This window comes from Aspergillus fumigatus, chromosome 3 (genome assembly GCF_000002655.1).
Source record: "Aspergillus fumigatus Af293 chromosome 3, whole genome shotgun sequence".
NCBI lineage: Eukaryota > Fungi > Ascomycota > Eurotiomycetes > Eurotiales > Aspergillaceae > Aspergillus > Aspergillus fumigatus.
Window position 1 is genome coordinate 3,804,453 of NC_007196.1, and position 12,312 is coordinate 3,816,764.

A 12,312-nucleotide genomic window follows, 5' to 3' on the forward strand; every position below is an offset into this window, starting at 1 on the left:
ATAGTACCTTTAGAATTTTCTAATGATTCTCGACAGTAAATGAAAAGATAGATATACTCGAAGGGGTTCCCACTTCCGGGCACTTCACTGCTTGTGAAGAGGTCCCTTGCAAGGCCTCTTCTACTACATCCTTCTCCAAAACTACCAAGCAGACATCTAAAGCCATTCTTAACCATTGCCAGCCTAGCTGGCTGCTGTGGTGGTAGAATATGACATGGGATTTGAAGAAGGCTAATCTTCCGTAAAATGTGTGTTCAGCGAGCGTCATGTGTCTGTACAATGATAGGGACACGAGAAAGCTATAAAGGGAGAAGATTCCTTAATTTCTCTGTCTTGCCTTCTTGGGGCTATTACAAGGTCCGTTTTAATGTCTACCAACAGTTAACTATTATGACGAGTGGTTTGCGGTCTACTTGATGTTCCTGGTCCCTCGGAATCTTGCAGTCCACAGTAGAATTGCAAATGCTTGTTAATATGGTGTAAAGCCCTTGAAGATCAGTTGACTCGAAGCCATTAAAGCGGATTCCCTGCAGGATGATGAAGTGATAGCCACCTAGCACCAACGCAAAAGTACAGCAAAGAAAAGTAAAGAGACAAAAAAAGAACGTACTAGTATTACGATGACACAACTGGGGTTGCAGCATATCGCCTACGTCAACTGAAAGAGCGAAAAGCCACCTGGCAAAAAACTCCAGATAAATCAACCCCTTACGCATTCCTCAAATTCAATGACTGCTCAAATATCCCCGTGGCCACCCTTTTGGAAGCTGTGGATGGAGATGTCATGCGCCACCGAAATGCCGAACCCGTTCTCCGGATCCTGCTGGGGTTTACTGGTTGACTGCTCTGAGTAGCATGTGGTGTTCGGAGAAGTCATGGGGGAGTTGGCACATTGGCTGGGCTTGTCTCTCGTGGCGCCGTCAGAGGAGAGTATGTTCCACAGATGGTGACGAGACTCGGTAGAGCGCGCTGTGGAGTTTGCCTGGTCAAGGGCGAATCCAGCCCAAATGGAGGAAAGAGGGAGCGATATGATGACGAGGGTTAGGACGTTATGCGAGAATTCTGGAATTCTGCTGAAGTACTGGCAAATGGCGAAAACGGCTTGATGGAGTCTAAATCAGTATGATTCTTCTTTCATTGGATGATGCGGTCTTCTCCGGGCCTTACCTGGGATGGTCATAGTTTGGCAACCCATGATAAAGATGACCCTCATCGGACCGAATTTTTTCACACCCAATCTCTTTCGCATTTTGATGGCGAGTCCAAGCTTGACGACGAAGACGGCGCAGAAAAAGCAAATGCTGACGGTTGTCACGATATTCGTGGCACTCTCTAGCCAATCCAGATGGTCCATGGTTCCTGCGTGCATGATCACCATGCAGTTCATCACCGAGTAAGTCAAGCGAACCCCGATCGGAACAAGGGCAGCGAGCGTCGAGGCACCAAGTAGCAGGATCCGATACTGACGAAGGAGATTGGAACAGACAACCTGCACCTGAAGCACCAAGGAGGCCTCCACACAGATAAGGACTATAGTGAAGAACACAGATGCCATGACTTGGCCGGCATAAGCACCGCGTGACACTCTGGAGAAGTCGCCAGCCAGCAACGCATACATCCTAGCGAATCCGGTAGAGAAATAGCTGAGCTGGCATCCCAGACGTATAATGTTGGCAAGTAACGCAGAGACGTTCAGGACAAAGACCGATGAGACGCGTTTCTCTGGTCTTGTCAGCAGCAAGAGGACTAGGAAGAGTACGGCGCATGCGCCGAGCTGAGCGCCATAGTTGATGCCGAGACGAATCATGTAGTGCAGATAGTCGTCTGCTAGTGCTAGAGATGAGACGACCGTCGTCCCATCGGACTGAGTCAGAGTGATATTCTGCGTCCAAGGATCAAATGTCGAGTTCATTTTTGACTGTGATCGATCCAGCGATCAAGGAAGTGCTAAAGTCTTGTATATGTCTCAGCCAATAGAGTTGCTTGAGGGTGTGGATGGGCTCAGAAGACGAAAACAAACACCAGGCCCAAGGGTGTCTAGATATGGAGATTGAGCATTGTAGAAGTCAGCATCGAGGTCTACGTATAGCAGCTGGACATCTAGCCTGCGGCGACAGTCCGTCTGACACTCATAGGCAACACCCGAAACAAACAATATATGGAATGACATGGGAGAGGTGTAACAATATTTAGATGGCATCAGGGTGGGCCCCGGTCCACAAAAGCGTTGATCACGGCATTGTCCATATTGAAAAGCTGAAAGAGAATGACTAGAATTGCCGAGACCTGATTGTGATGAGGTCGAGATGAACAATATCAAGGCGGGAGGCGAGAACAATATCAAGACGGACAGACAAAGAACATCGCCCACGGAGAACGTCAATCTGGGCACCATCGCGATTCACATCTGGCAGGCATGCGATCGCGGTGAATTTGCAAGTCATTTCATCATGACACCTTCGGCATTGGATTTCGACAGCCTGATTAGCAACAGATCCCTCAGTTGAGGATCCCGTGACAATGTATGTCTTGTTGAGAAATTAGATTGGGGCGATGTACACTGGGTCGTTGCATCAAGCCAGGTCAAGAACAGGAGCTTCAACTCCTGCGTCGATGATGTCTCAGTAGCCCAAAAGAACTTTTCGAGTTTTTCTTCTTGATGAGTTGCCTGGGCCCTGATGTCGGCGTCTTCAACCCGCCGGGGCCATCACTGCATCATCCTGCAGGGGGACTTGCCTTAGTAGTCTTCAAGTCAATGATCTTCGACAATAGACCAGATTGAAGATACTCGCACTATCATAGTGGACTGCATAATTCATGGGGACCAGGGATCAACCGCACGTCATAGGTCCAAGCTGTAGGTAGACGCTGAATTTACATTTGACAAGTTGGGAATAGCGACGAGGTCAGTCACGATGACTAAGATGAGCTTCGTGGTAGCTCCAGTAGATTCCAATCACATACTTAGCTAAATCAAGAATTGACGCGTATCAACTGGATCATCTATCAAGACAGAATCTGGATCGACTGGAATCCTCAAAGTTTTAACTGAAGGGAGAGGCAAACGTGTGATCTTTCCACCACGTCAACCAGACCCTGGAGATCAGGTCCATTCTTGCTGCCAGATATGTTCAACTTCCTTTGTGTCTGTTGCATTTAGACGATCCTTGAGATTTGGGCAAATGAAGGAAGCCATTTTGACTGCTTCCGTTGTCTCTTTGCTCTTGTAAACTTCCTCTTCTCTGCTAGCTCCTCCCAACGTGTCTTGTGAAGAGATAGTGATTCGGATTGGATTAGAGCTGCCACGGAAGAATCGCTGGAACGGAGAACGACCAGGCCGAGTAGCACTGATAGATTCCATTAGTTTTCCGTTGAATGAGCAGTAGCAGGGTTTTTAGTGATGAGCTTGATCTGGCTCTGCCAAGCTTTAGGGGTCCCTGGACTGCTTCTTTCTGTAGCTTCTACTGTGAACTGCAGGATTCTATTGAGCCGTGGCCGACCCATATCCGCAGGGTAAGGGTATGGCTCTTGCCGCTGGCGACGGGTATGTGCATTCATTATTTCAAAGGACATTCCACATCGTTTTTTGCATTAAGGAAATTGAAAGACATCACAAAGTGTAGGTAATCCAGCTGTGTAACTCCCTTCCCTGAACGCCACCCTGCAAGAATGATCTACCCAGACTTGGACAATACGCGGTCATTCGGCCAGGCGATAACTGACCAGGGTCTCCACTCTGTGGTTATTCGTACTGAAGCTTCGCAGCTGCACTTTCTCGGCATTCTTAATCTCTTTGGCATCGCTGTCGCCCCATTCGACGGGCACATCCGAGTCTGCGTCAGCGTACACGAGGACGTTGAATGTGCAGTCTCCGTCCAGAACTGGGAGGAAGGTGACCGAGGCCGTAATTTGGCGGAAGATAGCTTGTATCTCTTCCTGGATCTCTTTCTCGGTCTTCTCAACCGCAGTCGAACTTTGATTTTCCGTGTCTCTGTCGCAGAGTACAAGGTTGTATTAGTATCTTTGGTGCTGAACACGGAAGAAAGGCAGACATACCCCGGAGTGGCATTCTCCTTATCAGCAGATTTCCGAGAAGTTTGGCTCTTGGCATGCTTTCCAAATATCTGGACCTGGTGATAATAGATTCTGATGAGCCTCTGCACGCATCCATTCAGGGGGCTGCCATACATCAAACTGCCATCTTTCAACGTGTTCCCCAGTCTCCTTATCTGTGATCACCACAACAAGTTTCGATATCTTGCCTCCAAGCATCCACTTATTTAACTGCGACATAATCTTCTTGATGTAGGCCTTGACCTGGTCGTCGGCGGTAACTGGGTTTGATCAGCAAGAGTTGCGGGCAGCGAGGGGACGGACCAACCGAGCATATTGAGACCATATTTCTTGACACTGTATCCGCATTAGATCAATTGTCTACCACTGTCGTGGGAGGGCGTAAACTGACGTTGTAAAGTCTTCTGGTGGATATACACCTCGTTGAAACCTAGGAACCAAAGCGATGAGTATGCGTTGCACCCATCCTCCAGCGCACATCAACATACAGGATGGAGTTTATCGAGTATTCAAACTAAGTCTTGTCAACCGGTGTTCTCCGTCCAGATCGATGGAATTGACTCACGAATTCTGCCACGAGCTTCGCCGAGCCTGTCATAGATGGGTGAGCTTCAAGAAAATCAACAACGGCCAAGTTCGTGTCTCACCTTTGATGGAGAGCTTGTGCACCTTGGATTTATCTTTCGTTGCGGACATTTTGGGTGTATTTTGATCAAGCCCAAGCTTGTAGATGGGATGCTTTCTCGTTCGTGAGGTCTCTTGGCTGGTCAGAAACGAGGCAGCTTTTGTTTACCTCGATAGTCACCTCAGCAATCCGTTGTTCCACCGCCCGGAGCTAAGCACTTTTTCTCCGCAGCAAGTGATCCGTTGCCGCAGTTTTTCTTTTCTCGGAATCGGCAGTGGAAAACTCGAATCCTCATCCCAAAAGGCATTTTATTCCCATGCCATTGCAGTACTCCAGATGCGAGGATGCTTGCAGTTAGCCAGATGGCTGAGCGCTGCACCGAAAGGCACAGCTGCAAGCCTGACGAGGGCGCCGTTCGTCCTTGCTAACGCTCCCCGGTATTTCACCAGCTCCGCTTCTCGTGCTGGATCGAGATCGACCGCTACCAAGCCGTTATCCGACCTCGAGAAGAGAATATCTGCGATTCCAATCGAGCGATACCGGAACTTTTGCATCGTTGCCCATGTCGATCATGGCAAAAGCACACTTTCGGACCGCCTGCTCGAACTCACGGGGACGATTGAGCCCGGCTCGAACAAACAAGTGTTGGACAAGCTCGACGTGGAGCGTGAACGTGGCATCACCGTGAAGGCGCAAACCTGCTCGATGATATACAATCACAATGGTGAAGACTATTTATTGCACCTGGTTGATACTCCAGGCCATGTGGACTTCCGTGCAGAGGTATCCCGTAGTTATGCTAGTTGCGGAGGAGCATTGCTCCTGGTCGATGCCAGTCAAGGAATCCAGGCACAGACCGTTGCGAACTTCTACCTCGCTTTTGCGCAGGGCTTGGAATTGATTCCAGTCATCAACAAGGTAGATTTGCCCTCGGCTGAACCAGAGCGAGCTCTTGAGCAGATGAAGAATTCCTTCGAGCTCGACACCGAGAACGCAGTGATGGTTTCAGCTAAGACAGGCCTCAATGTTGAGAAATTACTTCCGACAGTTATTGAGAAGATCCCAGCGTATGGCCATTTCCCCGTCGATTCTCATGAGCTGCTTCCGTTACTGACTCTTAGCAGCCCCATCGGCGATTGCAAGAAGCCCCTGCGAATGTTACTCGTTGACTCGTGGTACGATTCCTACAAAGGCGTAATCTGTCTGGTCCGCATCTTCGACGGTGAAATTCGAGCAGGCCAGCAGGTCGTGTCGTTTGCGACGGGTCTTAAATACTACGTTGGCGAGGTTGGCATCATGTATCCAAATGAAACACCACAGAGCGTGCTCCGTGCCGGCCAAGTTGGATACATCTACTTCAACCCAGGTATGAAACGAAGCAAAGAAGCGAAGATTGGTGACACATTTACAAGGGTCGGATTTGAGAAAGCCGTTGAACCACTTCCTGGCTTTGAGGAGCCCAAAGCGATGGTTTTTGTGGCGGCTTACCCGGTGGATGCAGACCATTTTGAGCACTTGGAAGACAGTATCAACCAGCTCGTGCTTAACGACAGGAGTATCACCGTGCAGAAGGAGTCCTCAGAGGCTCTTGGCGCCGGCTTCAGATTGGGATTTCTAGGCACACTGCACTGTTCTGTGTTTGAGGATCGTTTGCGTCAGGAGCATGGTGCTAGCATCATCATCACACCTCCATCAGTGCCTGTCAAGATCATTTGGAAGGACGGAAAAGAGGAGATCATTACCAGCCCTGCCAAATTTCCTGAAGACGAAGAACTGCGCTCCAAGGTGGCTGAGATTCAAGAGCCCTACGTCCTGGCTACACTGACCTTCCCCGAGGAGTACCTTGGCAAGGTCATTGAGCTTTGCGAGGCAAACAGAGGCGAGCAGAAGAGTTTAGAGTATTTCACACCAACGCAGGTCATTCTTAAGTATGAACTGCCTCTTGCTCAACTCGTTGATGACTTCTTCGGCAAGCTCAAGGGGTCTACCAAAGGCTACGCCAGCCTGGACTATGAGGAGTCCGCTTGGCAAACAGGGAACATCGTCAAGCTGCAACTTTTGGTAAATAAGGCGCCTGTCGATGCTGTTGCTCGCATCGTCCACTCAAGTCAAGTGGAAAGGCTCGGACGACAATGGGTGACAAAATTCAAGGAGCATGTCGATCGACAACTGTTCGAGGTTGTGATCCAGGCTGCTGTTGGTAAAAAGATCATCGCCCGAGAGACAGTCAAACCCTACCGAAAAGATGTCTTGGCCAAGCTCCATGCTAGCGATGTCAGTCGGCGCCGGAAACTGCTGGAGAAGCAGAAAGAAGGACGAAAGAGACTGAGAGCTGTTGGAAACGTGGTGATTGAGCACAAGGCATTCCAGGCCTTCCTCGCCAAATAAACGCTTGAAATGCTTCCGCATCTGTAGAATAGTATCAACCCGTTTATGTTATATATCTATTTATTCATCATTCAATATACCCCTGTCTATATCTACTGCGCATTTACAGTATCCAAACTAACACTGCAATATCTCCATGTTGAATGAAATTCTGGATGTTGATTGGTCGGAACCTTGAGGGGCGGGAGCTGGAGCTTCTGGCCGCAAAAAAGTTCGTCGCCGACCCCGCCGCCGCAATGATCTGAACAATTTCTCCTCCTTCAACTTTCGCCTTTTCTCTTCAGCTCCTACCTGCTCAGAATACACCATCGCAGCGGTCTCGCTTATCTTCAAGGAGCTCTTTCTCTTTGGAGCATAATATACGCACCGACTTTGCACAGCGTGGCCGTCTGCAGCTCGGTCTAGTCATCCGTGGCTCATTGCCATGATCAGCTCTTGACAACGGCAATGCAGCCTCCAGAAGGTGTGCAGGTCGACCTGGGCAAGGCCCAGGTCATAGACCGCGTCCCCAAAATTATAAAAGAATTAAAATTCGGTGTATTGTATGAATGCCCTTGTTCTGCTTCCAGAGACTTGGTGCGGGATGATTGGTCTGTGACTAATTCTGGATTCGGTGTAACAGATCCAACGACGACATAGTCAGCCAAGCTGTAGTGGAGGTTTCCGATCGGAAGTTCTTCGATCTCGAACATGACAGAGCGGTGGTTCCCCACGGTCCTCTCGATGGGCGCATGGGTATCTCAAGCAAGACCGCCACTTGCCAAACATGCGGTGGCTCTCTTCAGGTCTGCAACGGCCATTTCGGCCATGTGAGACTCGTTTTACCTGCCTTCCATGTCGGATACTTCAAACGTGTTATCAGCATTCTGCAGGAAATTTGCAAGGAGTGTTCGCGCATTTTGCTGCCCGAGGCAGAGCGACGTGCTTTTCTCCGCGAGATGCGTCGGCCGGGGTTGGACAATCTTCGACGCTTGCAGATCGCGAAACGTGTCAACGAACGTTGCCGGAAGACGCGGACCTGTGAGGCGTGCGGTGCTATCAATGGTGTGGTTAAAAAGGCCGGTAACAGTGCGCTCAAAATCACACATGACAAATTCCGTGCGTTCAACGTGTCGACGTCAGTGAAAAAGGTTCCACCGCCCAGCAAGATTGTCTTCGACCGTTCTTTCGACGAAGCCAGGACTTCGAACCCAGAGGTAGAGAAGCACTACAAGAAGGCTCAGGATGATATGAATGCCCTGCGTGTTCTCAATCTGTTCAAGAAGGTCTCCGATACCGACTGTGAATTGCTTGGACTGAATCCAAAAGAAGCCAGACCTGAAATGTTCCTCTGGCAATTTATTCCCGCACCTCCAGTGTGTATCCGTCCCTCCGTTGGCCAAGATGCTGCTTCCACCGAGGATGACTTGACAGCCAAGCTGGGAGATATTGTTCAGAGTAACATCAACCTGAAGAACGCCCTTATGAAAGGAGCACCTGTTCAGACTATCGTGGAATGCTGGGACTACATGCAGCTCCAGATTGCTGTTTACATCAACAGCGATGTTCCTGGCCTCAATAAAGCTGATCTAGGCAAACCTATTCGAGGTTTCGTGCAGCGTCTGAAGGGAAAGCAAGGACGATTTCGAGGTAACCTTTCTGGGAAACGAGTTGATTTTTCCGGTAGAACCGTAATTTCTCCTGATCCCAATCTACGAGTTGATGAAGTCGCCGTCCCAGAATTAGTGGCGAAGAACATGACCTATCCCGAAGTTGTCACCCGCTACAACAAGGAGAAACTGCAGCAAAGGGTTCGAAACGGAACAAAGAAATGGCCAGGAGCGAACTACATCATCAAGAAGGGTTCGGATTTCAAGCTGTTTTTGAAGTATGGTAATCTCAACATGATCGCCGATCAGATCCAAGAAGGAGACGTGATCGAGCGTCACATTGAGGATGGCGATATCGTCCTTTTCAATCGACAGCCCTCACTTCACAAGCTCAGTATTCTCTCACACTTCGCCAAAGTTCGCCCGCATCGGACGTTCCGGCTTAACGAGTGTGTCTGCAATCCATACAATGCTGATTTCGACGGTGACGAGATGAATCTTCATGTGCCCCAGACAGAAGAAGCAAGAGCCGAAGCTATGGAGCTGATGGGTGTGAAGAACAACTTGGCCACTCCGAAGAACGGAGAACCCATCATCTCTGCCATTCAGGATTTCATCAGTGCTGCCTACATTTTAAGCAGTAAGGATAATTTCTTCGACCGTCGGTCCTTTACGCAGATTTGTCTTTATATGCTGGGGCCGGAAACCAGATTTGATCTTCCTCCACCTGCTGTCCTCAAGCCCCAAATGCTTTGGACTGGAAAGCAGGTCTTCAACATCCTGATGCGTCCCAACAAGGACGATCCTGTCCTGGTTAACCTTGACGCCGCTTGCAGAGAATTCAAACCGCCAAAGGATGGTCGGCCAAAAGACCTGGATCCAAACGATGGCTGGCTTGTCATCCGTAACTCCGAAGTCATGTGCGGCGTGATGGACAAGGCCACCATTGGGTCCGGAAAGAAGGACAATGTCTTTTACATTATGCTCAGAGATTTCGGTCCCGCGGCCGCCGCCGAGGGTATGAACCGCTTGTCTAAGCTATCTGCGCGTTGGTTCACAAACATGGGGTTTTCTATCGGTATCACAGATGTCTACCCAAGTGAAAGCCTGGTACGATCAAAGAATGAGCTCGTTGAAGTAGCTTACGCGCAGTGCGATGAAGTAATTGCCAAATATAAGGCTGGAACACTTGAGAAATACCCTGGTTGTGATGAGTTGCAGACTATGGAGAATCAACTGTCTGGTATTCTCAGCAAGGTCCGTCAACAGGCAGGTGACGAGTGTATCGCTCAACTTAGCAAGTACAACTCTCCTTTGATCATGGCTACTTCAGGATCGAAGGGTTCCAGTATCAACGTCTCGCAGATGGTTGCTCTCGTCGGTCAACAAATTATCGGTGGTCAACGTGTGCAAGACGGGTTCCAGGACAGAACGCTGCCCCATTTCCCGAAGAACGCTCGACAGCCTCCGTCAAAAGGTTTCGTGCGCAACAGTTTCTTTTCTGGGCTGTTGCCTACTGAGTTCATTTTCCACGCAATGTCTGGTCGTGAAGGTCTGGTCGATACTGCTGTCAAGACAGCAGAAACTGGTTACATGTCCCGTCGTCTCATGAAGTCTCTCGAGGACCTTTCCAGTAGATACGATGACACCGTCCGAAACTCTTCAGATGCCATTGTTCAGTTCCAATATGGTGACGACAAGCTGGATCCTGTCGATATGGAAGGTAAAGCTAAGCCTGTCCACTTTGACCGGACTTTCATCCACGCTGAGTCCATCACGTACGATAACGACGAGCGGAGTCTGCTTCCACACGAAATTATGGAAGTATGTGAAGAGATGCTTTCCAAGGAACGTGCAAAATTAGTTCGCGAAGATCTGCTGGGCAATAAGCTTGCCTACATGGATAGAAGCGACCACGGGGTCGATCAATTCGAGAGCGCGCGTGACTTCCTTGAGTCGATTCAGCAATACATATCCAGCAAAGCTGACAAACTGATCTCTCGTGGCGGTGATATTGATCCATCGGACGAGAGGAGCCAGAAGGGCTTGAACCACACCGGAAAGCTGACAGAGAAGACTCTCAGAACCTTCATTACGTCATGTTTGATGAAGTACAAGAAGGCTCAGGTCGAGCCCGGCCACGCCGTTGGTGCTGTTGGTGCACAGTCAATTGGCGAACCGGGAACTCAGATGACCTTGAAGACCTTCCACTTTGCTGGTGTTGCTGGTATGAGTATTACTCAAGGTGTTCCTCGTATTAAGGAAATCATCAACGCATCGAAGGAGATCAGTACCCCTGTTATATCCTGTGACCTCGTCACCAAAGACAATGTCATCGCGGCACGTATTGTCAAGGGACGTATTGAGAAGACATACCTAAGGGATATTATTCATTATGTCCGAGAAGCCTGGACTGGCAAGGAGGCCTACCTTACTGTCAAGATTAACTGGGAGACCATTCAAAATCTGGCCCTTGAGCTTAAAATCAGGAACATCGTCGACGCCATCAAGAACCACAAGCGTTTCAAGGCCGATGATTTGAAATTCCGAAGCACCAATTCTCATATCCATATCTACATGGACATTGACCCTGCCAGCAAAGCTTCTCTATCCAAGACCGAAATTGCAGCGACCAGTGCGGATCCTTTCCTCCGCCTCAAGCATCTCAAGCGCATCCTTCCAGATATACAGGTGCTTGGTCATCCGCAAGCAAACCGCGCCATCATCCGTACCGACGATACATCCAGCACCAATACACTCCTTGTTGAAGGCTACGGGCTGAAGGAATGCATGACCACGCTTGGTGTCAATGGTCTCCGCACTTCTACCAATAACGTCATGGAAATGCGTGATGTTCTTGGTATCGAAGCGGCCAGAGTCACGATTGTCCAAGAAATCAGCGAGGTCATGAAGGACATGGGCATTGACCCTCGTCATATGCAACTTCTTGCTGATGTCATGACGTACAAGGGCGAAGTCCTTGGTATCACTCGTTTCGGCCTTGCGAAGATGCGTGACTCTGTTCTGCAACTCGCGTCCTTTGAGAAGACTGCGGACCATCTGTTTGATGCTGGTGGTGCTGGTCGTACCGATCTAATCGAGGGTGTCTCCGAATGCATTATTATGGGTAAGACCGTTAGTCTGGGTACCGGCGCCATGGAGGTCGTGCGTAAATTGAACTTCTTTGAGGGCCAGATTGGTCGGAAGAAGACCACTTTTGAAGACGTGTGGGCTGAGATATATGAGGAGCCTGTCGACGCTCAGAAGGGGAGAAGGGTCAGAAGGAAAATCCGAGCTTGATCTCTTTATTCCAGTGACCTTCTCTTGAGGGTCCATGAAGGGAGAGGAGCGAAAAAGTTTGCATTCTACGGCGTTAGGTACTCTGTGATTGTGCATGTAGTATTATCTTTTTTGTGCATTAGCGATACCGTTAACGACAGTGATGGATGGCGGCGTGGCTATTTGACCTTTGCAATTCTGATCTCTGTCAATAGTCAAATCTATGATTATCTCAGAACTCTCGATCACGTCAATGTATATTCTTTGCATTTCTCGATATTGCAATGAATTAAAGCTGCCCTTGGCCGTCCACAAGCAAGTACCAGAGAGATGGCGGTGATGGCTCCAGCCAAGACG

The 12,312-nt window shown here is 49.3% G+C and overlaps 5 protein-coding genes across 5 annotated transcripts; 2 read left to right on the plus strand and 3 right to left on the minus strand.

Annotated features, from left to right (window-relative positions):
* Positions 1-736: 736 nt before the first annotated feature.
* On the minus strand, positions 737-1,912 carry preB (alpha-factor pheromone receptor STE2; the record flags this gene model as incomplete). The annotated part of the gene is made up of 2 exons (XM_749100.1): positions 737-1,101; positions 1,168-1,912. 2 exons carry the CDS (start codon positions 1,910-1,912, stop codon positions 737-739), a joined length of 1,110 nt encoding a protein of 369 aa, XP_754193.1.
* Positions 1,913-3,699: 1,787 nt separating this feature from the next.
* Positions 3,700-4,190, minus strand: AFUA_3G14340 (spindle checkpoint protein MAD2; the record flags this gene model as incomplete). The annotated part of the gene is made up of 2 exons (XM_749099.1): positions 3,700-3,991; positions 4,057-4,190. 2 exons carry the CDS (start codon positions 4,188-4,190, stop codon positions 3,700-3,702), a joined length of 426 nt encoding a protein of 141 aa, XP_754192.1.
* Positions 4,191-4,519: 329 nt separating this feature from the next.
* On the plus strand, positions 4,520-7,189 carry AFUA_3G14350 (GTPase GUF1; the record flags this gene model as incomplete). Its single annotated transcript, XM_077804483.1, has 3 exons — positions 4,520-4,678; positions 4,805-5,766; positions 5,824-7,189. 3 exons carry the CDS (start codon positions 4,520-4,522, stop codon positions 7,085-7,087), a joined length of 2,385 nt encoding a protein of 794 aa, XP_077660631.1. The 3' UTR covers positions 7,088-7,189.
* A 15-nt stretch (positions 7,190-7,204) lies between these two features.
* Positions 7,205-7,396, minus strand: AFUA_3G14360 (uncharacterized protein; the record flags this gene model as incomplete). Its single annotated transcript, XM_749097.1, has 1 exon — positions 7,205-7,396. One exon carries the CDS (start codon positions 7,394-7,396, stop codon positions 7,205-7,207), a length of 192 nt encoding a protein of 63 aa, XP_754190.1.
* Positions 7,397-7,534: 138 nt separating this feature from the next.
* AFUA_3G14370 (DNA-directed RNA polymerase III core subunit RPO31) lies at positions 7,535-12,299 on the plus strand (the record flags this gene model as incomplete). Its single annotated transcript, XM_749096.2, has 2 exons — positions 7,535-7,629; positions 7,710-12,299. 2 exons carry the CDS (start codon positions 7,535-7,537, stop codon positions 11,974-11,976), a joined length of 4,362 nt encoding a protein of 1,453 aa, XP_754189.1. The 3' UTR covers positions 11,977-12,299.
* Between the last annotated feature and the right edge of the window lie 13 nt (positions 12,300-12,312).